We start from the raw sequence: 23,470 nt of genomic DNA on the forward strand, positions 1-23,470 counted from the left end.
AATCATTGTTAACAGGAGTAGTCCCAGAAGATTGGAAGTTAGCGAATGTTGTGCCCATTCACAAGAAAGGTAATAGGGAGGAGTCGGGCAACTATAGGCCAGTAAGCCTTACTTCAGTAGTGGGGAAAGTGATGGAAACCATGTTAAAGGATAGGATTGTTGAACATCTAAAAACACATGGATTTCAAGATCAGAGACAACATGGGTTTACTTCCGGGAGATCATGCCAAACTAATCTTATTGATTTTTTTGATTGGGTAACTAAAATTATAGATCAGGGTGGTGCAGTAGACATTGCTTTCCTAGATTTCAGTAAGGCTTTTGACACTGTTGCACATAGAAGGCTTATCAATAAACTGCAATCTTTGAGTTTGGATTCCAATATTGTTGAATGGGTAAGGCAGTGGCTGAGTGACAGGCAACAGAGGGTTGTAGTCAATGGAGTATATTCGAAGCTTGGGCTTGTCACCAGTGGGGTACCTCAGGGATCTGTACTTGGACCCATTCTCTTTAATATTTTTATTAGTGATATTGCAGAAGGTCTTGATGATAAGGTGTGTCTTTTTGCGGATGATACTAAGATATGTAACAGGGTTGATGTTCCAGGAGGGATACGCCAAATGGCAAATGATTTAGGTAAACTAGAAAAATGGTCAGAGTTGTGGCAACTGACATTTAATGTGGATAAGTGCAAGATAATGCATCTTGGACGTAAAAACCCAAGGGCAGAGTACAGAATATTTGATAGAGTCCTAACCTCAACATCTGAGGAAAGGGATTTAGGGGTGATTATTTCTGAGGACTTAAAGGTAGGCAGACAATGTAACAGAGCAGCAGGAAATGCTAGCAGAATGCTTGGTTGTATAGGGAGAGGTATTAGCAGTAGAAAGAGGGAAGTGCTCATGCCATTGTACAGAACACTGGTGAGACCTCACTTGGAGTATTGTACGCAGTACTGGAGACCAAATCTCCAGAAGGATATTGATACCTTAGAGAGAGTTCAGAGAAGGGCTACTAAACTTGTTCATGGATTGCAGGATAAAACTTACCAGGAAAGGTTAAAGGATCTTAACATGTATAGCTTGGAGGAAAGACGAGACAGGGGGGATATAATAGAAACATTTAAATACATAAAGGGAATCAACACAGTAAAGGAGGAGACTATATTTAAAAGAAGAAATACTACCACAACAAGAGGACATAGTCTTAAATTAGAGGGACAAAGGTTTAAAAATAATATCAGGAAGTATTACTTTACTGAGAGGGTAGTGGATGTATGGAATAGCCTTCCAGCTGAAGTGGTAGAGGTTAACACAGTAAAGGAGTTTAAGCATGCGTGGGGTAGGCATAAGGCTATCCTAACTATAAGATAAGGCCAGGGATTAATGAACGTATTTAGAAAACTGGGCAGACTAGATGGGCCGAATGGTTCTTATCTGCCGTCACATTCTATGTTTCTATGTTTCTATTCTTTCTGAAAAGCAGATGCTTCTCTTTGTTTTCTGTCACCTTCTCATTTTGTGTGTGAAATCATTTATACATTCTGTGCCGTTTGGCGATTTACAAAAGACAGATTGGAAAATCTGGAGCTCGAATAGATCATAAATTTGGGAAACATAAAGTAAAAATATAATTGAACAATGAGAGTGTTCCGGATTTTGATAAACCACGTTGGCATGTGAATTTATTTCCAGTAGGTGAATTTGCAAAAATTGTGCCAGCATCATTTATCAAAGTTTCATTCTTCACTTCTTTCTTTTCGTTTAGTTTATATGAAATGTGATTCATTAAATATGAGTGTTTTCCATGCAGTATGTAAGTGTTCCACTGTTTCCAAGTTTCTCTACAGTTCCAATACCTCTTACTAATCAGTGTTTCTCTACTCTCAAGGCCTTAACATAGCTAACTTTATAGGAATGTATTTCTACCCTAAAATCACTGCTGTATTTAAAAATGTATTCCACCTTTTATTATCCCTTTGTGACAGATTTGCTATGATCTATTATTATTATTATTATGTTATTTATATAGCGCCATCAAATTCCACAGTGCTTTACAATGGGTGGACGAACAGACATGTAGTTGTAACCAGACAAGTTGGACACACAGGGACAGAGGGGTTGAGAGGGGTAAAGTGACACAAAAAGGAAAGGATAGTATTAGACTAGTGATAGTTGCAGAAAAGGAATCAGTCGGGAGCTATTAATGGTTTAATTGATACGCTTTTATGAAGAAGTGGGTTTTTAACAATTTTTTTAAGCAGTGGAGACTGGGTGAGCATCTAACGGAGGAGGGAAGCGAGTTCCACAGGAACGGTGCAGCCCTTGAGAAGTCTTAAAGGCGAGCATCAGAGGTGGGAGTACGGGCAGAAGATAGATGTAAGTCTTCAGCAGATCGTAAGGGCCTAGACAGGACATACTTGCGTATTAGGGAGGATAGATAGGTGGGAGCAGCATTATGTAGAGATTTGAAAGCAAGAACCAGAATTTTAAATTGAGCCCTATATCTTACAGGAAGCCAATGGAGGGGCTGACAGAAGGGTGAGGCGTGGGAGGGGCGGGCGGAGAGGAAGATGAGCCTCGCCCCCACATTCATTATGGACTGTAACGACGCAAGTTACAGAAACACTATAGCGTTAGGAATACAAACATGCTATAGTGTCCTAGTCCCACCTTTTGAATCCAGTGCTACTTGTGATCTGTGGGCTTGTCCAATCAAATGTTTCTCATATCGAAACTTTGATTCTAATGATTGATGATCTCAGCTAATCCAATGCTTTTCTATTGCCTCGTGCTGTGCCAATCAGCATCTCCTCATAGAGATGCGTTGAATCAGTGCATCTCTATGGGCTGCCTTCAGCGTTTCCATGCAGAGTGTTGAGACGCTGAACGTCAGTGCTGCACATTGAGCAGCACTGACCCTGGAAGCACCTCTAGTCGTCGTCGTCATACATGCTTTTCATAAAGTGGCCACAGAATGTAATGCATAAATGTTTGGTTTGTCTGCAATATACTGTTTATATCCATGTAATTAACCTCTACATAAATACTGTAGTTTTAGCCAAACATTGTTCTCTTATTTCCTGACTGTTGGTAGGATTACCACTATGTTCAGAAAGCAATGTACCGTATATACTCGAGTATAAGCCGAGTTTTTCAGCCCATTTTTTGGGCTGAAAAACCCCAACTCGGCTTATACTCGAGTCACTGTCTGTATTATGGCAATTTGCATTGCCATAATACAGACCGGGGGAGAGGGGTGCTGGCAGAGCTGTAACTTACCTGTTCTGCAGCTCCTGTCAGCTCTCTCCTCCTCTGCGCCGTCCGTTCAGCACCTCGGTCAGCTCCCAGTGTAAGTCTCGCGAGAGCCGCGGCTCTCGCGAGACTTACAGTGTGAGCTGATAGAAGGAGCTGCACGGACGGCGCAGAGGAGGAGAGAGCTGACAGGAGCTGCAGAACAGGTAAGTTACAGCTCTGCCAGCACCCCTCTCCCCCCCACTGAACTGCCACTGGACCACCAGGGAAGGAGCCCCCCTCCCTGCCATATATCAAGCAGGGAGGGGGGACGAAAAAAAAAAAATATATAAATAAAATAAAAAAAAATAATAATAATAAAAAAAAATAATAACAAAAAAAAGTGGGATAAGGACCACTATGGGAGGGAGGGGGGTATAAGGACCACTATGGGAGGGAGGGGTGGTATAAGGACCACTATGGGAGGGGGTGGGATAAGGACCACTATGGGAGGGAGGGGGGTATAAGGACCACTATGGGAGGGAGGGGGGTATAAGGACCACTATGGGAGGGAGGGGGGGGTATATGGACCACTATGGGAGGGATGGGGGGGGATAAGGAACATTATGGGAGGGAGAAGGGGGATAAGGGCCACTATGAGAGGGAGGGGGTGGGATAAGGACCACTATGGGAGGGGAGGGGGAAGTAAGGACCACTAGGGGAGGGGAGGGTAAGGACCACTAGGGGAGGGGTGAGTCAGGACCACTGGGGGGGGGGGGGTGAAGGAACACGGGGGTGGGGAGGTAAGGACCACTGAGGGAGGAGGAGGGGAAGTCAGGACATATGGGGGGGGGAGGGGGCGGCAAAATTTTTTTTGCCTACGGCGGCAAATATCCTTGCACCGGCCCTGCACACACTGCATTCACACACTGCATTCATACACACACACACTGCATTCATGCACACACACACTGCACTCATACACACACTGCACTCATACACACGCTGCACTCATACACACACGCTGCACTCATACACACACACATACGCACACACTGCATTCATTATACACACACTGTAAATAAATATTCAATTAATATATTTTTTTTAGGATCTAATTTTATTTAGAAATTTACCAGTAGCTGCTGCATTTCCCACCCTAGTCTTATACTCGAGTCAATAAGTTTTCCCAGTTTTTTTGGATAAAATTAGGGGCCTCGGCTTATATTCGGGTCGGCTTATACTCGAGTATATACGGTATATTTATAAGATAGTTCCTACTTTGATCTGCTATCTTGTGGGCAACAAAGGAGTATAATATGCCTTTCATTTAAAAATGAATACTGTAACATCTGTGCCACGCTGTCATAGCCTCTCAGCAGCAAATATTTATGCCTCTTGAGTTCTAGGCAACTCCTTGTAACGGCAAGTGTGTCTGAATTACATGGGAAATATTTGCACTAGTCTGATCCCTTGTGAGGTCTACCGCAGATGTTGTCGACTGTAGTTTGAAGTTGCGCTTTTAATTTTTGTATTCTGTCTTCAGTAATTTGACAGCTGAAATAATTATAACAGTTGCATTTCCAAAACAGCGAATAAAATTGTCGAAGTGAGCTCCACTATCTTCAGTATTGTTTAGTGTTAATGAATAGATTTGTACATGAAACTTTTTTTTTTTTTTTTTAAATATCCTTTTCTTTAGGTGTTTGGTTAATGTGACATGTTTTTTAGTGCCATTTACTTTTTCTTTTTTTATTCTGCTTTACTGCCCAAAATAATTAAATATATTCCATGAAAGTTATGCTAGAATAGTGTTAAACTGACGTCCTGCCAGATTCTTAATTGTAGCCGACAGCTGGTTTTACCACTTTGCTTGTTTTAAAATTATTTTAAATTGTGTATTTTAATCGCCAATATATCTTCTCCTAATCCCCCCAGGTGTTAAGATTAAACACAGTAGTACTTGTACTTCTCCCATGAAGCCTGGCATTGCTCAAGCCTATGTTATTGGCACTTTGTGAAGGGCTTGGGTACAGAAATGTCACTACTCAAACTAGATTAACATGATAGTTTTTTAATATGGTTATAAGCCATGTGTGAGACAAAATGCTTGCGAAAGGCAATGGATTGTCATAAATTGTAACAATTAAATGTAAACTTTTAACTGGCTGCAGATTTTGTGTACAGGAGTGCAACTTTAAAGGATCACCACAGGGTAAGGAACACAGACATGTATTCCTGACCCTATAGGGTTAAAACCACCATCTAGCCCCCCTGGTCCCCTCATGCCTCCCTAAAAATAGCAACATCTTACTTGTATTCAAGTCTGGAGCTGCTAGTTCTGGCTCTGTTTCCTTTAGACCTGCCTGCTGACATCAGCAGAAGTAGTAGCCTGATCCAATCACAATGCTTCCCCATAGGATTGGCTGAGACTGACATAGAGGCAGATCAGGGGCAGAACCAGCACAATTCAAACACATCCCTGGCCAATCAGCATCTCCTCATAGAGATGAATTGAATCAATGAAGTTCAGTGTCTGCATGCAGAGGGAGGAGACACTGAATGTTTGGATGCATTTTAGGCAGCCATGACCCAGGAAGGATCTCAAACAGCTATATGAGGAGTGACCAGTGAAGTTATCACTAGGCTGTAATGTAAACACTGCATTTTCTCTGAAAAGACCGTGTTTACAGCAAAAAGCCTGAAGGTAATGATTCTACTCACCAGAACAAATTCAATAAGCTGTAGTTGTACTGGTGACTATAGTGTCCATTTAAGTCCAGAAACTAGACCAGGGTTCCAAATTTTCATTTGCCACTAGTCATTTGTAAGTAAAAATTTTGCCCCAGTGTGTATGAATTCTCACCGCTAGTGAGAAAGCTATGGCTTGCAGTGGTGGGTATCTTTTAAGGGCTGGCTAATAACATATGAATTCAAATTCTAAGCACTGAGCTAGATGCTCAGAAGTATTGCCAAAGATCACTGACTGGACCATTTCAGAATACTTCCAAACCTGATGTATTAACAATTACAATAGCAATTTGAACACCTTTACGGGCATACCGTGTCATAGATCCATCTTAAATATCTGGTGTTTGGTTGCCCTGCCCCATATATCATGATAGTGTCTGTCTGACTACACATTTTATTTCAAAATGTGAAATTTATTCAGGACAAAGAGGAAAACACAGGCTCCATAGCCAACGTATTCTTTATAGTTTCCTGCACGGTTCTTTATATTAACTGAATAGAAAATGCTTGAAATAAACATTTGGAAAAATTAAAACTAATTTGCAGAATGCAATAAGCTAATGCACAGCTTGTAATGTTTGGTATAGTTTTTAATACATTTTTTATGTACATTACAACATTTGTATTTTGACTTTCTCTTTTTTGTATCTGTCACTTGCTACACTTTGATTAGTTATAAATGTACTTCTTCGTTACTTGAGTGAAACACACATTAATAAATTAAGAGTGCATTACACGTGTCATGACCTTAGAAATGAAAAGTTTAAAGGACCACTACAGTGCCAGGAAAACAAACTTGTTTTCCTGGCACTATATAGTTCTTATATCCCCCCCCCCCCCACCCTAAGGCCCCCCTCCCGCTGGGCTGAAGGGGTTAAAACCCCTTCAGCCACTTACCTTAATCCAGCGCCGGGCTCCCTCGGCGCTGGTGACCTCTCCTCCCCCTTCGACGTCAGCTCCCGAGTGGAGCCGAATGCGCATGCGCGGCCAGAGCCACATTTACTCAATGCTTTCCTATGGACGTTCTGCGTGCTCAATGCGATTTTCGCATTGAGCGTTGTGTAAGCGCCTCTAGCGGCTGTCCAGAAGACAGCCACTAGAGGTTGGTTTTAACCCTGCAATGTAAACATAGCAGTTTTTCTGAAACTGCTATGTTCCCAGCTGCAGGGTTAAAACCTGGGGGACCTGGCACCCAGACCACTTAATTGAGCTGAAGTGGTCTGGGTGACTATAGTGGTCCTTTAATACAAAAACCCTAATGTAATGAAATCTAAATCATCCTTTCCACATATGATTTATTCCTACATCGTGAAGATTCTGATGTGATTTATTGTTTTGTGTTTTTTTCCTCTCTCTCTCTCTCTCTCTCTCTCTCTCTCTCTCTCTAGACTATTGTTCAGCCATAACTATTGTGGATCCATCGGATGTCAAGTTAAAATGTATGCTCTTCAGCGGAAGTACAGATACTCTGCCTAAAGTTTATAAAATTGGGGATATTGTAAGATTTCATAGAATAAAGGTATGTTTTTACATTTTGATCTGCAGGTGTTGATTATCTGTTGATATATTATGTGCATATGTGTCCTTGTCTGTTTCATTTATTTGCAAAGTGTATCCATTTATTGTATAATCTATGGTGATAGAGCTAGATGGTCAATAATAGGAGAACTCAACTGAATAGCTGTAAAGTGCACTTATGAACCAATAATTATGTGGTGGTATAGCATTCAGGGTATGTATGAGGTCCGTTGACAGGGACATCTTTTTTTTTTTTTTTTATTGTGAAATCTGCAGATACCTATAATTCGCATGCCCCAAGAATTAAGTTTTTTTAGTTGAATCTGTGACTTTATTAAACTTTACTCTGCTTTTTTTTTTTTTATTAGTGCGGTGTACACATTTTATTGTGCCTCTCTAAACTTTCTCTTGGTCAGTCGGTTTTGTAACCTTCTAAATAATATCCAGACACTCGGTCGGTAGCGGAGCTCAGTACTCTGTAATTAGTATTTTTCTTATTCTGGGAGAAAATCACTGTAACCTCTGCCAAGGACCGCTTCCTAGCTGGAACAGGGGGCGAACCTCTGCACTTCTGCCCACAGTTGCCGTGGCGTGACTGGGGCCCTGGAACCGCTCTCTCCTGGAGCCGAATAGGGAACTCGCTCTAGACAGCCCCAGGCACCGGACAACACTCAGTCCTGGGAGCTCTAGTCTTTACAAGGACTTTCCCTGTTGAATCCTCCACACTGGAACAGTGATTAAAGAGTAGCCCTTTCCCCTCCCAGTAACCAGAGGACACATAGTTCTGGGAGTACAAGCCAGAATGCTTTAACGGCAGCCACAACTGGCCTTTTCTGACGGTCCCCATGCAAGGGGCACTCCCCCCTGGACCTAAGAATAAACAACAGTAGAAATAAATACACAATCACATTGGCTCTCAGGTCCAGGACACTCCCATATAAAATCAGATAATCCCTCCTCTGTGCCTGGGAAATAATCGGAGAAGGAACTATACTAATCTAATCCTCTCCAAGCACAGAAAAAACATACATTTTCCCAAACACCCCGAAAGTACCCTAAAACACACACACCCCCCACAAAAGTTACATCCCCTAATAGTCCTGATCTGGGTGATCAACATATCAAAAATTCACCCAGATCAGTTCAGGGGTTCAGGAATTTCCTGGAAGTCTTATTTTAGCCAGACTGCACGCATAGTCCCATGCCCAAATCAGTTCCATTGAATCGCGGCTAAGTGCCGCTGGGAACCGCAAAGTCTTTCTGCCGAAAACCGTTCCATAGAATCACGGCTAAGTGCCGCTGGGGGACCGACTGGGAACCGCAAAGTTTTCATGCCGAAAATAGTTCCAGGGCATTCGCGGCTAAGTCCCCCTGAAGTCTATTTATGGTTTTGGTGAATGTGAATGGCCGCCAGTGAGCTAGCGTTCGGTTCTATGGAAAGTGTCGAACCAGGGGGAATAAAATATGTGTCTTTACAGTCGCTGACCTGGCCCATAGTCCTGAGGTAAGAGGCTGGCCAGCAGGCCCCTCCAAGAACACCTGACGAGGCTCAGATCGTCACAATCGCACTTCAGTGATTATAGCTAGACGACACATAGTGTATCTGTTGATGATTTTATTTCTTATTCAAAGAAAAATGCATTAACAGACTTTGCTGTTTGTTTTTAAAATAATGTTAACGTTTTAGCAAGTTCCATCATAAACCAGTTTATTCCAGGCACAGCCACAGCACATACTGCAAATAAAGATGATAAAGTGTCTAGTTAATCCTCCTCCTCTGTGTTTTGTATGCAACAGGCAGATTATTTTACAATGGCTGACAGGGCGCTAAGATGGAGGCATCATATAATGGATTTCAACATTTTATTTTTACTTTTCAGTACTAATAAATGCATATATGTTAAATAGAGAGGATAAGTAAACTTTTATATTAAAATCCTGGAAAATGAAAGTTCCCCTTTAAATATCATCACTTGTTAATTGAGCTATACCAACTCAAGCAGGAAGCATCATGTGGGTATAAACTTTCTTTAGTGTCTATTACATGCATCTTTAGTCTTTACAGCCTTACATTATCATACACACCGCATGCAGCGCATGTTGTATTTGGTGCTTTATTTACTGTCCATATAAGGTTGTGCAGCACTGACGTTTAGCGTTTCCGCGTTCTGCATGGAGACACTGAACATTCCTCATAGAGATGCATTGTGTTAAGTACCTCAGTGGTTGTGGTACGGAGTTCTTCTATTCCTTTCCTAATAGCTGCGTATAAGTGATTATAGTTGCAGTTAGGGTGTAGAGGAACAGTGTAGATGAATGCAGCTTCCAAGACCAATCTTCCCAGCAAATAAAAGCCTAGACTTCATGAAGGGTACAACAGGAATACTGTCTTATTGATGCCACACTGGCTTTTATGGAAATCCTCGTGCAAGAGGACCTCCCACAATAAACAAAAGGAACAACCAATCATAACACAGAATTACAGTAAAACCCTCCCTTCCTCTGCTTGGGAGATAATGAGATAAGTTAAGGAATAACCCTATTATCTCCAGGCAGAGATTTCCCCAAAACTTGAAACACCCCTTTATACACAAGGTATCCCCACAAATTACATGTCCCTTGATAGCCCCGATCTGGGAGACCAACGTATTCAAATTTAACCCAGATCGGTTCAGGGGTTCTCAAAAAGTGTGGAAGTCTTAGTTCACCGACCGCACTTGAGGCTCCTGCCCAAAACAGTTCCACGAATTCAGTGTGTGTGGTCGGTCAATTAAGAAAACAGCCTAAAAATGAATAAAAGCACAAATGGAGCCTCCTGGCTCATAGGAGCGATTGTTCCATGTGTTCGTATGAATCAAAGTACCGAATGGCGCTCTCCTAGCTCTTCGGTAACGAAAGGAAACAGGCGTTCGTATGTTTCAGCGGTGTTCGGTAAGTCGAGTGTCTGATTTTAGTTCCAGACACTCGACAACCAAGTCTGCCTCCTTTCGTGCAAACAAGATGGCCGCCGTTTTCTCTTCCACGTGGCATTCGGCTATATGAACGGCCGCCCAGAGAGCGCTTAGTAGACGGTTACTTTTGAAGATAATGAGCCAGGAGCGTGGTCGGTGTTCGGTAGTTTAATATACCGAACCAAAAAATCCAAAAAAACTACATACAGCAGAAAGTCACGAATTAGAGAAGAAAATTCAAGAGGAGATGCTGATTGGCCAGGGTGGCATCTGGCTCTGCCCCAATCTGCCTCTTTTGCTGAGATCATTAGCATTGACTATCTCAGGCCAATCCAATACTTCCCTATGGGAAAGCATTGGATTAGAAACATAGAATGTGACGGCAGATAAGAACCATTCGGCCCATCTAGTCTGCCCAATTTTCTAAATACTTTCATTAGTCCCTGGCCTTATCTTATAGTTAGGATAGCCTTATACCTATCCCACGCATGCTTAAACTCCTTTACTGTGTTAACCTCTACCACTTCAGCTGGAAGGCTGAGATTATCTATTCTGATGTGGTCAGCCTAGGAGGTGGATTGGGGGCAAAGCCAGTGCCGGCAGACCTGCATGGTGCTGGAATAAATGCAAGTTTTTACTATATGTTGGGGGACAAGGCATTTTATAGTGGTTTTTAACACTATAGGGTCAGGAGTATACATTTGTGTTTCTGACCCTTTAGTGTTCCTTTAAGGAATTTGATGGCAAACAATTTGCTACCCCCCATGTCTAACTGTACGTGGCAGGTAACCAGGACATAAGAAGGTAGAATAGGGCAGAGTTTGTAGTGCTGGCACAAGTCTGTATCCATTATGCCAAGAAAATTTGCAACAATCAACCAGATTCACATTGGTGATGGATAACTTGCTTTACTGCCCAGAGTCCTTGTGATAAGACCATTCCTAAGGTCTAAGCATCTATCCTCTTATGTTATCCTCATTAAATAGAAGGCAGTGTTATGAAATATGGTCTGGCAGCTATAGTTTTAGATATCATAAAGTTGTGGGTTGCTCAATCAGTTGCCGCAAGGCTATATGGAATTTATACTTCTCTATGGTGTTTTCAGCCCGTTACTGTTGGAACAGCAGGACATAAAGCTCTGTGATACATGAAGTCACAGCGCAAAATAGAATTTATCTACAGCAACAATTACTCGAAGAACAGGCAAGTCCACACGTAATAGTCTGGGCATTTCTTTAAGGAGAAAAACACAGACATTACTCCCACTTTAACCCCTTAAGGACCAAACTTCTGGAATAAAAGGGAATCATGACATGTCACACATATCATGTGTCTTTAAGGGGTTAAGATTGTGTATTTCTGTTTGTCAGAAATTAACCATACGTCGTTTGCCTTCCAATTTATCTTTTTATTTATCGCAATTTTTTTTATTTACAACCCTTGTAGACTTATTTTTTTTCCTTTCAAGAAATATCTCCCTTGGTTCCAGTGTCTAATAATTTTCTTGTATTCCAACTGAATAGGTTTCTTGTGCCTCTTCATAAATGTATTCATAGCAGTGGTTATGAATTTGTGATGTATGTTTTAATATATTGTAAATAAACATACAAATTAATGTACAACCACACCGACAAAACGGATACAAATATGTTTTTAAGAATTTCTAAATGTTAAGAAGCTATTTAAGTAGAATGGTTGAAAACTGACTTTTTGGCATTTTATTAAATAATGAAGGTAAACAGTATAATAGAGTTGACTGTTTTGACTATTTCAAATTCTGTCAGTGCAGAAAAAGGAAGAGGTGGCATGTATTAAGTCGGTATGAGAGGCTGTATGTCTATGGAGTATTCTGTCTGATATCTGGGAATTCTTGAAATAATTGTTGAGTGTTTTCCCCTGGATGGCCTTGGGAACGGTTTACTTGGCCGTTGTTGCAATTGTCTGGACTCTGACCGGTCAGCCTTACCAAAGATTCTGAACATGCTGGCTCTCAGGTTTCCAGAAGTTTGTTTAAGCCTTTCTGAGAATTTGTACATGGTTCTTACAGCTTCTTTGTCTTGTTCACAAGGAATTATGACAACCTCCCATGAAAAAGTATGCATTGCTTGAAAATCATGTTCTTTCTGAATGTTTTCTCAGCGTGGTGTTTGTCTGACCTGTTTACCCTTTTATCTTCTTCTTATACTAGTTCAATGCACCCTGTGTTTGTTTTGTAACTCATGAAACCATTGTTACTTCCTTTCGCCCAAAGCCTGAACACAGCAAGAGGACACTTGACAATATTGCTGTGTATGCAGTCTTATCGACAGTAGTTCAAACAACGGGGAGAAAAACTACACTCCAAAGACTGATTCCCTTTGAAAGCATCTATTCATTAAAACAAACCACAAGCGAACACTGTTGAATGGTGATGAAGCAGTGCAGTGCTCAGCAAATAACAGAGCCTCGAATAAGAAAAATGTAGAGAGTCTTAAAGTATTTTGTACGTTGGAAGCACTTTTCCAAGAATTGGATCTGGGTCTCCTGTTAAAGGCACCTGAAATTAGCATTCATTTATTTAAGTAACATCAAGGGGGATCTGTTTCCTTATTAGATTTTTGATTTTATGTCGACTTATCCCCAATAGTCAAATGAGTTTGTAAGAACTGAAAAGGTAAATGAAGAACTCGGTACAGCTGGATTTACCTCTATACTGGAACTGGGTGCCCCCCATCTTGGCTCCTTGACAATCATTTCGAGAAGCTCTTGCCTTTTCTGCCATTTCACCACAAAATGCTGGTTCTTTTGCCACGGTCAGCATAGAGACTTCCCGACCACTTGAATCATATATCTTCTCGCAGGCGGAGATAACTAATGGCCTGGAACATAGTAACGAAGAGATGGAGAAATAAAAATATTGTGAGATATGTATTAAATTGTCATGATACAAAGTTCTAAAGGTACAGCAATTAAAAAGTACAGCAAGAAATCTCCTCCCATGCGAGGTGTGCCATGGCTGTGCCAGGACTGAACTGAATTTTAATTTAAGTTCCTAAGTCTTTAATCCACATTTAAAAGAAAATTGAGCATCGCACGAAAGAAGGTAACAGACGTTGTAGGTAAATTTCAGCATTTTTTTCGCCTGCATCATTTCTAGAGAAAGAAAGTCTTCTCTTTAACACTCTGAATTGGATGGAATATAAAAGGTTTTATTTTTCCAAGAGGTACATGTTAATACGTTTAATAGGCATTTATTGTAAAGGTTGCACAGTCATCGTATTTTATGGCAAGATATTATATGGGGTCTGCCTAGTCTATATGCAAGATACGTTTTCTTGTTAATTCCTTCCCCAAGAAGAGTTCAAAAGGCTTTAGCAGTGACTTTCGTAAGTTGCCTTAAAGTAACACTAAAGCAGTAGGATTTCAAACTTGTATTTCTAACGCTTTAGTGTCCCTGTTTATATAGGATTCCTGCACCCCTCCTTCTGTGTGCTCTAAAGATAATTGAAGTATTTCATGCAACTTTTTCCAGTGCCAAGGCTCCCTCGGCGCTACGTACCTCTCTGTCCTCCAGGATGTCGTGGAGGAGGCCTGGCTTCATCCAGAGTAGCCCAATCATCATAAAGGAGCATTGGGACCTGATACGCACGCACAGCAAATCAATGTTTTTCTATAGGCTTCTGCGTCACACGACCAAGTTTTACTCAGTGGGGCACCTCTATGTGGCTTTCAGTATAACAGTCACCAGAGGTGGACTTAACCCTGCATTGTAAACATTGCAGTTTCTGAAATAATAAAACTTTATTGGTCCTTTAACTCTATAATTAGACATACTTATTGTCATTGCTGTCTAGACTACATTGCTAGTTTTCAACTTTAAGGCTTCTTATGATCTGCAAAGAGAAAATTTGGTCCTCATAGGTTTTAGCTTCAACATTTTTGGTGTTGGTCAATTTACTTTGGTAGGGAAGGCTAATGGTGGAGTCTCTCTATTGTTGTTAAACTGCTTAAAAACAGGATCGGGGGCTGGGGGGAGGTAGAAGGTGGGATGGGGGAGGGGCAGAAAGCCCCATATTTTATTCTGGTCTTTTGAAAATGGTTTGACAACAATTGTAAGGGCTGCACCCATAGGTTCCTGGCATTATAACCTCCATAATACGCTGTAGGGGTTATGGTGCGTAAAGTGTCCATATAAGCAGTGTGTGATAGTAATAACTACAACTACGGAGAGGGGTAGGATCCTAAAAAAATTAAAATGGAAGCAGCAGCTTTTCTTATAAACAACGGAACCATTTCCAAAAAATTTAAGAACATAGACAATTGTTTATACCCATGTGGTTTATGTGGTGTTATAGTTTTTTAGTTTTTTTTTATATTGTAGCAGCTGCTTTAAAAATAGAAATCTTTAGACCTTCGCTTTCGTGTTCTCTCCTACTGTGGTACTTGTCTGATCGTATCGTGATGGTTTTCAAATGCAATAATTAAAGCTTTACTGTGGATATACACCAGCTGTCCACGGCAAACAGACACTTGCGTCACACTGTACTATGTACAGTCTTTTAAGTCTTGCTGGCGGCAGCGTTCTTTGCTGTCTCGACTATTAATTGGTTCTCAGATGCATGTTATGCTATATCGATACCAAAGGCTACGCTACTCCCAATTAACGTTCTGCTTTCTTAAGCTACTCCTCAGCGTACTCTTATAGAAGTCGAAATCTGACTTCTGCATATCCGTGAAAAACAACTGAATTTACTGAATCTGGAAAAAATAAATGTCTGTGTTTTGGAGGCAAAGGTTGAAACGTTTCATTTTTCATAGTTTGTCACAAATGCATGTAATAGATGTTCATATCCCTGTGTTGATGCCAGTAAAGGTGCAATTAACAAAGTGGGTGGAAGGAAAAAAAAAAAACTCTAAATCATATAAATATTTGATTTCTGAAAGTGTTCTAGAAGTGTTGCAACGTTATTAGATGCAGTAATTACCCAAGGGATGTGCTGCCTGCTACCATTGGTTTCCATGGTGATTGTACCCTTTTTTTTTTTTTTTAGAACTCCTCCTCAATATCCTCAAAAATGTATTTATGTGGTCTACAGTTAATTGTGTAGAAATTATCGTATTATGCTCTATGTGCTCCCCCCCCCCCCCCCCATGTTTGGTACACACTTAAAAACATTTACTTGATCCGGAGTACAAACTTTATTTATTTTTAAAATAGTGGGAGTAAAATTTTTAAATCCACCGTGCATTTTCCCTTTTAAAAAGAGAAAACTATGATATTTCATTGCGATCATTAAAAATAAGATTTCATGTATCATATAGCCCTCTTTGTGTAATATTCTTTTTAACACACACACATATAACTTAATAATTTTCCGTGCATCTCCTGATTTAACCTTGCTTTATCAATAAGTCTTTTTTTGGAAAGCTGCCTAGCGTGCATTTCTGAGATGTCCAGATTCCTGAATAAACATTCTCTCTCTATTACCGGCATGGTTTGGGGTTATATAAGAAGTGCTCCTAGCAGAAAGGGATTTAAAAATGGCTGTCCTCTGGCAGCAGCAGTAAGCCATGATATACACTAAATGGGCATTACACGTTTATACAGACAGAGGCTATAATAAATGCATTTTATTATTATAAATGGAAAAAAACTATGTATGTATTCCCACTTTTTCTTTTCTTTTAGTAATAATTTAATTACTATTATAATTGATACATATAATTGTAATAATTTTTTTTACATTACTTTTAAAAACTCAAACAACCATTTGAAATAATTTTATATTTTTATATATTTATATATATATATATATATATATATATATATATTTACTTTACATTTCAGTTTTGCTATAACTATATTGCTCAGTTCTAAAGTGGAACTGTAACGCGGAACTTACCTTTCTCCTTTTGTTTCCTCTTCTCTTCCTGTCTCAGGATCTGTTCTTCTTTTGTTATTTATATCTAGTTTTCTTTAAAACTACTACTAGGGACTACTTTGTCTTATGTAGGGACTACTTTGTCTTATGTATTTTTCCTATGCTTGACTTTCTTTAACTCAGGGAGGAGCTTAAGTCCGCTCCAGAAAGGTAAGTTTGGCCTGACAGTGCCGCTTTCAGTGCTGAATAGCTGATGTTGTATTCATTGTTATTTTTCATGTGCATTGCATTGTTATTTTGCAACAGCGCTACGATAATTAAGTATTGTTTCTCTCATACTACATGGCTGAACAGTCAAAAACGTATACTGTATTGTGATATTTGCATTGTTCCAATGTAATCAAAGTTATGCTATTTTTTTTCATTTTTTTTTTGCAGATTCAATCATTCCATGAGGAAATCCAAGGTATTACTACAGCTGGTTTTTCAGCATTGGTATTTGATGGTACGGTTGGTGCACCGATGTGTCCCAGAACCTCAAGTAACTCGTACACCTTTACTAAAGAAAACGAAAAAAACGTAGACGCTTTACGCAAATGGGCAATTAATCATCTCGACCTTCCAGGATCGAGAGTAAAACTGTCAGACGTGCAGCCTCTACAATATTTTGATTTGATCTGTCATCTTGTTGCAAAGGCAGAGGTTGATAAAACATCTTATCTCCTAAAAGTAAGATGATGCATCTAATTATTGCACCTATTCTCTTGTGCTTTTCACCTTTCACTGTGTGATCAAGTCTCCATTAGTCCCTATGTCTAAAATAAAGAGATACTATAGGCATCAAACAACGTAAGCTTATTGTAAGGGGTATAGATCATGCACCTGCAGTCTCGGTGCTCAATTCTCTGTCATTTAGCAGTTAAATCACTTTGTTTATACAGCCCTTGTCACACATTCCCTGGCTGTTACTCGCACAGAATTCACGGAAATGTTTTCATTTCCAACCAGATGTTAACTTGCTTTAGACATTTTTATCTCATACTCTGTAAATTAAACTTCAATCACACACATGACAAGTTATTTAACTCCTAAATTACAGAGAATTGAGCACTGAGACTGCAGGGCATGATCTATACAAACAAGTGCTGCGTCAAGCTAAAGTTGTTTTGGTGCCTATAGTGTTCCTTTAACTTTACACAAAGGATGGTGTGTAAACTTTATTGATGCGCACTAGTGGTTTTATTCTTAGAGTTTTCCAAACGTACCAGTTGTCTCTGCAATTATCTAACAAGCATAACCTTTGCAAACACCCTTCTCCATGGTCTTATTGAGCTAAAAAATCTGCATCAACCGTAGTGACCTCATTAAATTAAATAAAATACCGCAGAGGCTTAATAATATTTGTAATTCAAACTAAGAGGCTAGTCTCCCGTGCATTCAAAAAAAAGGAAAAAGCCTTTATCCTTTAGTTTTGATTATTATGTAAAGTATACTTACAATCCTGTCTGATCTTTTATTTGTTTATTGGTAATGTTGACTTGAGTGTGTAAATGCCATTGTGTGCGTGCATGTGTAATGTGTATTAATCTGCTCAAACTGAAGGCTACATAAGAAAATAAAAATGAACAGGAGACAAAAGTAACAACAAGACTAAAAGTTCATTGCCGTATTCATCGTACCTAGTTATTGCAAAATGTATATAGAAATGTTAGAATGCCTTAATACTGGACACTTAACTGTAATAACATAGGAGCCAGTTGGATGAAACATTAACTCATGTTTATAAATATATTGCAGTAATTTATTGCACTTGAGGTTTAATTTAATACACCTTTTATTTTGTTTTAATAGATTGTGTAATATAAGGTTATTCAAAAGTATTTGTCCCATTCTTCTTGATCAAAATCCTCCAAATGTTATTATTAGTAAGGCAAACTTGTTTATTTACTAAATCTAAAATTGTGCTGGATTGAACATTTTAGATCAAACTATTGGAATTTCACTGACACTGTGGCATGTTTCTTGAGAGCCAATGCATGTTTAAGGGCCGACTCCAGCATTAGAAATAACTAAATGCATTTGTAACTTGAGACTGATGCATAGATCATTTAGATTACGAGTAATCACACTGCACAGATACAATGATTCCCATAGAGAGTGATAATGAATACAATGCTTTCTGTGAGAAACCCTTACTTCCACTTTGAGCCAAGGCTGATGTGCTTTATGTCTTTCGAATGTTGCTTTAAAGATATGATTTATCAGTGCCATTTCTCAGGTTTTTTTGCAGATGTAATTGAATCAAAAATTAAAGGGGAGTAGTATTATTTATATTTAAATATATACATTTCACTTTATTTGGCAGGTTTGGGATGGTACCAAATGTGTTTCCCCTACATGGAAAATTTGTGTAGAAGACGAGGCCCTGGAAGGGGAAAGAAGTCTTATCCACAAACTGCGCAATCTCACAGTAGATGTTTTGGTTTATGATAATCACGTGGAATCTGCGAAATCTCTGAAGGTAATTAACCAAACTGTAAATGTACACCAGGTGCATTTGGATAAAACTATCAATTCTGAATTATTATATATTTTTTTTTTTTTTTTTTTAATATAATCATTTTATTTCAAGTCATGAAATTTCATATTGGGCAATTTATTTATGTAACTAAATTCTTCCACATTGTGTGTGTATAGTTGTACAGGTTAATAATGAGACCGGGAAAGACACACACCTCAGTACTGCCTTAGCTTTGTGGGAGTTAGTTTTAACCAGGGCTGCTCATTACAGAGTATAATTGCATGGAAAGGATGATGTGACCATTCGCTGTACCAAATCTGCCTGTTAAAAAAAATATTTAATTGTGTAAAATTATTGTTGTATGTAATAGCATTGTAGACGGTAGCATATTTATGTTCAAACATTTAAAGCAGATGTGTCATGGGTTTTATTTCCATAAATCATTTTAAAGAGACACTATAGTCACCTGAACAACTACAGCTTAATGTATTTGTTCAAGTGAGATCTATAGCTCCCTGCAGGCAATCTAATGCAAACACTGTATTTTCTCTGAAAATACAGTGTTTACATTGATAGGGATACCTCCAGTGGCCGTCACTCAGACGGCCACCAGAGGGACTTCCTATCATATAGGGCCCTAAAAAGGCCTTGTACACGTCAGACGTATTGAGATACGTCTGACGTGTGCAGGAGAGAGAAGGCACTGTGTGCGCGCCTTCTCTCTCCAGCCTGTCAGAGAGGAGGGGGGCGGGCAAAGACCGCGAGCTGAGCTGTCAGTCAGCTCAGCTCGCGGCCGCGCACACCGCGCGCATGGGCGTTAGTGCGCTCAGGACTTCATAGGGCGGCATGAATGCCGCCCTATGAAGTATGTGCGCATGTGCGGCGAAGCCAAATGGAAGCGTCTGATTGCTTGCGCCCGCCTATTTCGTCATTTTGACAAAATAGGGGGCGCGGCTTCACGAGGCTCCCAGCGCTGGAACCAGGTGAGTAAAACGGGTTGGCTGGAGAATCCCTTTAAGACAATCATACATGTACCGTAGATTAATATAAAAATCTAAGCAAGCTCTTTTAAATTCAGAAGGAATCACGATGTATCCCGCAGTGAAAATCTCTAGGTATGGGGTTCTTAGAAATGTAAAAGACACAATTTCACTGTGTCAGATGATATGAAAAGGAAGTTAATTTCATGAAAATCTTTTTTTTTCTTTCATAGGGTACTTATATCAGAGTATAGTTTTCTTAATTGAAATATAGGAAAAAAAAGCCACGTCTTTAAAAAGAAAAGTAATTCAAATAGCTGCTTTTAAAGGCTTGATATGTAATCACTTACCACAATTCTGACAGTTCATCTTTAAATTGGCAATTTGTAAGACACATCTATTTAGTTTAAGAATTGTAAATTGCATTTTTTTTCTGAATATTTACATTGAATGATAAGAGTTTCAAGAAATTTTGACAATTATGGTTTTTATAATGCATTTAATTCACATTTTGTTAAAAAAATAAAATCTTAAATGTTGATTTGATTGGCATAATTGTTTATTTGTCCTGAATACAAAATAAGATTTATATAAGATTATTGACTAACTTCACATAGTTATGTTTATTCCCATACACTGAAACCCACAATGTAAGGCCAAATTGCAGAGACACTGCTAAATAGTTTATTTTCCTGTTGCAGCCAGCACCATTGCTGGCATTGGTATAAAGTTATGCACAGTTATGCAGTCTCAAGACCAAAACAGTTGGTAGAATAGTCCAAATTTAATGCATTATTTACACGATTCGAATCGTGGATTCGAATGGTGTAACACTCACTGGCATTTGACACTGTTATAGTGGAAATTATTTTCCTGGACAGATATATCAATCTCACTTCCAAATCTAGCAGTCTGATAGATGCTAGTGTCAACAATGTAGCAAAAAAAAAGCCACTCAACTCAATCATAGGCTGATTTACTATCAAGGCTCAATATGTTGTTGAACATTAAGAGGACACTATAGTCACTCAGACCACTTCATCTCATTGAAGTGGTCTGGGTGCAGTGTCCCAGTCCTGGTTAGTCCTGCAATGTAAATCATTGCAATATCTGAGAAACTGCAATAATTACTTTGCAGGTCCAAGACTGCCTCTAGCGTTTGTGAGACGGCCAATAGAGTCACTTCCTGCTTGCTAACCGTCTTTAGGTCGCCTAACTGACGCTGCACGTCCTCACACTCTGCATAAGGACATCCAGTGCCCGTAGAATCTCAATAGGAAAGTGTGACGAGACCAATCTCGCCACATTGCATTGGAGGAGCCTGGTTGCCCACCTCTTGCCCTGTGTCTATGGACCCTGGGAGATTTGGCCCGTTCAATTCAGTATGATAGGAGTTATGTATTTTTGTATCCTTTTGTGTTTTACTGGTAACATGTGCTCAATGGAGTCTGCCTATATCCCTGGATATAATTGGATTATTTTCCCAATTGTCTCCAGGATAGAGGGCTCTGTAAAACCGGTTTGGGCCAGATAGCCATGCTGCCAGCCAGGCCCCTGCTCTGATTCATGCCATTTTTTTGATATGTTGTTCCCCTGAATGGGTTGATTGTGAATATACAATTTTTATGTGAATGTGATGTATATTTTAGAAGTTATGAATATGCTGTAAAAACTGTATTTTTCCTGCCTGTGATAAATTGCATTAACCCATTGTGTTCAGTAATTATATCACAGGCAGAGGGGAGGATTTTATGTGTTTGTGCTGGGTGTGTTTTATGTTTTACTGTACAGGATTGGTTACATGTTGTCCCTGTGGGATGTCCCCTTGCATGGGGACTTGCATAAAAGTCTGTGAGTGTTAATTAAAACAGACCACTGCTTGACCCTCAACACTGAGATCTGTCTCGTTCTTGGGGGGATTCACTGTATGCTGTTAGAGACTGATTGCCAGGAGTGTAAGCCGCTTGGGAGCTTTTCCTGTTCGTCTGCTATTCGTGCGGTTCCGGTTCGGGAGTTTGGAGTGCCCTTTTATGGTCATACAAGAATCATTTTGATTTAAGGACCCCCATATGTGTTTAATGGTGTGAAAAAGGAAATCTTTGTGATCTATTTAATCAAACAGGCACTTAGGCGCACTTTGCTCCATGGAGCTTTAACTCTAATTTGTAATTGTATTTGTTACTTTTTTGTGTTTTCTTCCAAACGTGCCCTTTTATGCCTGGGGTGCCGTTACAGAAAGCATGAGGCAATGTTAGCCCTCTCCTCCCCCCCACACCCTCCTTCAGAGGAGGTGGAGCGTGATCGGCGCTGGAATCGGGCAAGTTACTAAAGTTTTTTTTGTTTTTTTTTAACTCTTTACCTGCCAGAGGAGAAGACCAGAAGGCTCATTAGAGTTAGGAATACAGATTTGCATCTGCATACTGCTCTGGTGTAAACCAGTAGAACTGTCTGTCCCTTCTTCTGAAACTTGATTTATGGAAATTGTCACACTGAACTTTACCAAAAGGTTTACAGTAAAAATAAAAAATACTACTGTATTAACAATCCTTTCAAAAAAACTGGAGGTTACTCTTAGGAAATAACTATAAAAGGCCATGGACTGTGACCTGTTAAAGGGGCATAGGCACCAGCTTAAAGTAGTGCTTCTGGGGCACATAGCCTGCCTTCTGCAGCCTCATCGCTGTAAACGATGCTTTTCTGAAAACAATGCTTTGTTTACACAGCTGCCTAAGGCATCCTCTAGTCTAGTGGCTGTCACTGTGATAGTTCCTAGAGGGACTTCCCGAGTTCTGTTCAGCAAAGTTTGCAGGACCTACTTTCAGGGTCTCCATGGAGATGCTGAATGCACCTTTGAGAGATGAATTCACTCAATGTATCTCTATGAGGAGAGGCTGATTGGTGCAGCAGGTGATTTGCAACTCGTGTGTACTAGCCTCCCAATGCTACCTGTGGAGAAGCATTGAATGAACTGAGATGAATCATCTCAGCCAGGGAGGTGGGACGGCCGCATGGCCAGTGCGACCCGAGAGTAAAGATAAGTTAATCTCTTATTTTAGTTCTAATGGAGGGCCCAATAATTAAACTCTTATTAAAATATTAAGACACTATAGCATTAGGAATGCATGTTTGTATACCTCACACTATAGTGTTCCTTTAATGCATTATGTAAAGTGAACTTTTTGTGAAGCATGTTTTCATATGTTAATGTCAGGGGCCACTGCAGTGTTCTAAATGTTTTGCCTTATTCCTGCAGTTTTAGCACTACCATTTCTCTCATATTATTTAAGCAGTGTTTATATCTTCAGATTGTTTCAGTTTGAAACATTTTCTAATATTACAAGGATACCAACCTGGCTGCATAGTATCAACTCCACAATTAGGTGTATTGCTCCTAATCAGTAACTGTTCATTATGGCCTGCTCCTCACCATTATTAATTGTAGGATTGGAATGATGTAACCATCCACGTAGAGAAACATTTTATAACCTAATCTGCCTTTTGAAATAATGTGTGTAATACTATTAGACAGTAGCATTTTTCTGTTCATTTAAAGTCAGTGTCACGTAGTTCTTCGTGTCCATAAATCATTTTAAGATGCATGTAGATTAATATAATACTGTCTATATTGACTTGGGTCGTTGAGATTGGTGTGCTA

At 39.7% G+C, this 23,470-nt stretch overlaps 1 protein-coding gene across 1 annotated transcript in view; it reads left to right on the forward strand.

Annotated features, from left to right (window-relative positions):
- The window catches only part of POT1 (protection of telomeres 1), a 101,093-nt gene that overhangs the window by 37,891 nt on the left and 39,732 nt on the right, over positions 1-23,470 (forward strand). Inside the window, exons 7-9 of the mRNA XM_063446808.1 lie at positions 7,373-7,503; positions 16,753-17,043; positions 18,680-18,835. Of these exons, the coding sequence (XP_063302878.1) occupies positions 7,373-7,503; positions 16,753-17,043; positions 18,680-18,835 (578 nt within the window). The remainder of the gene's footprint in view (positions 1-7,372; positions 7,504-16,752; positions 17,044-18,679; positions 18,836-23,470) is intronic.

This window comes from Pelobates fuscus, chromosome 3 (assembly GCF_036172605.1).
Source record: "Pelobates fuscus isolate aPelFus1 chromosome 3, aPelFus1.pri, whole genome shotgun sequence".
NCBI classification, from domain to species: Eukaryota; Metazoa; Chordata; class Amphibia; order Anura; family Pelobatidae; genus Pelobates; species Pelobates fuscus.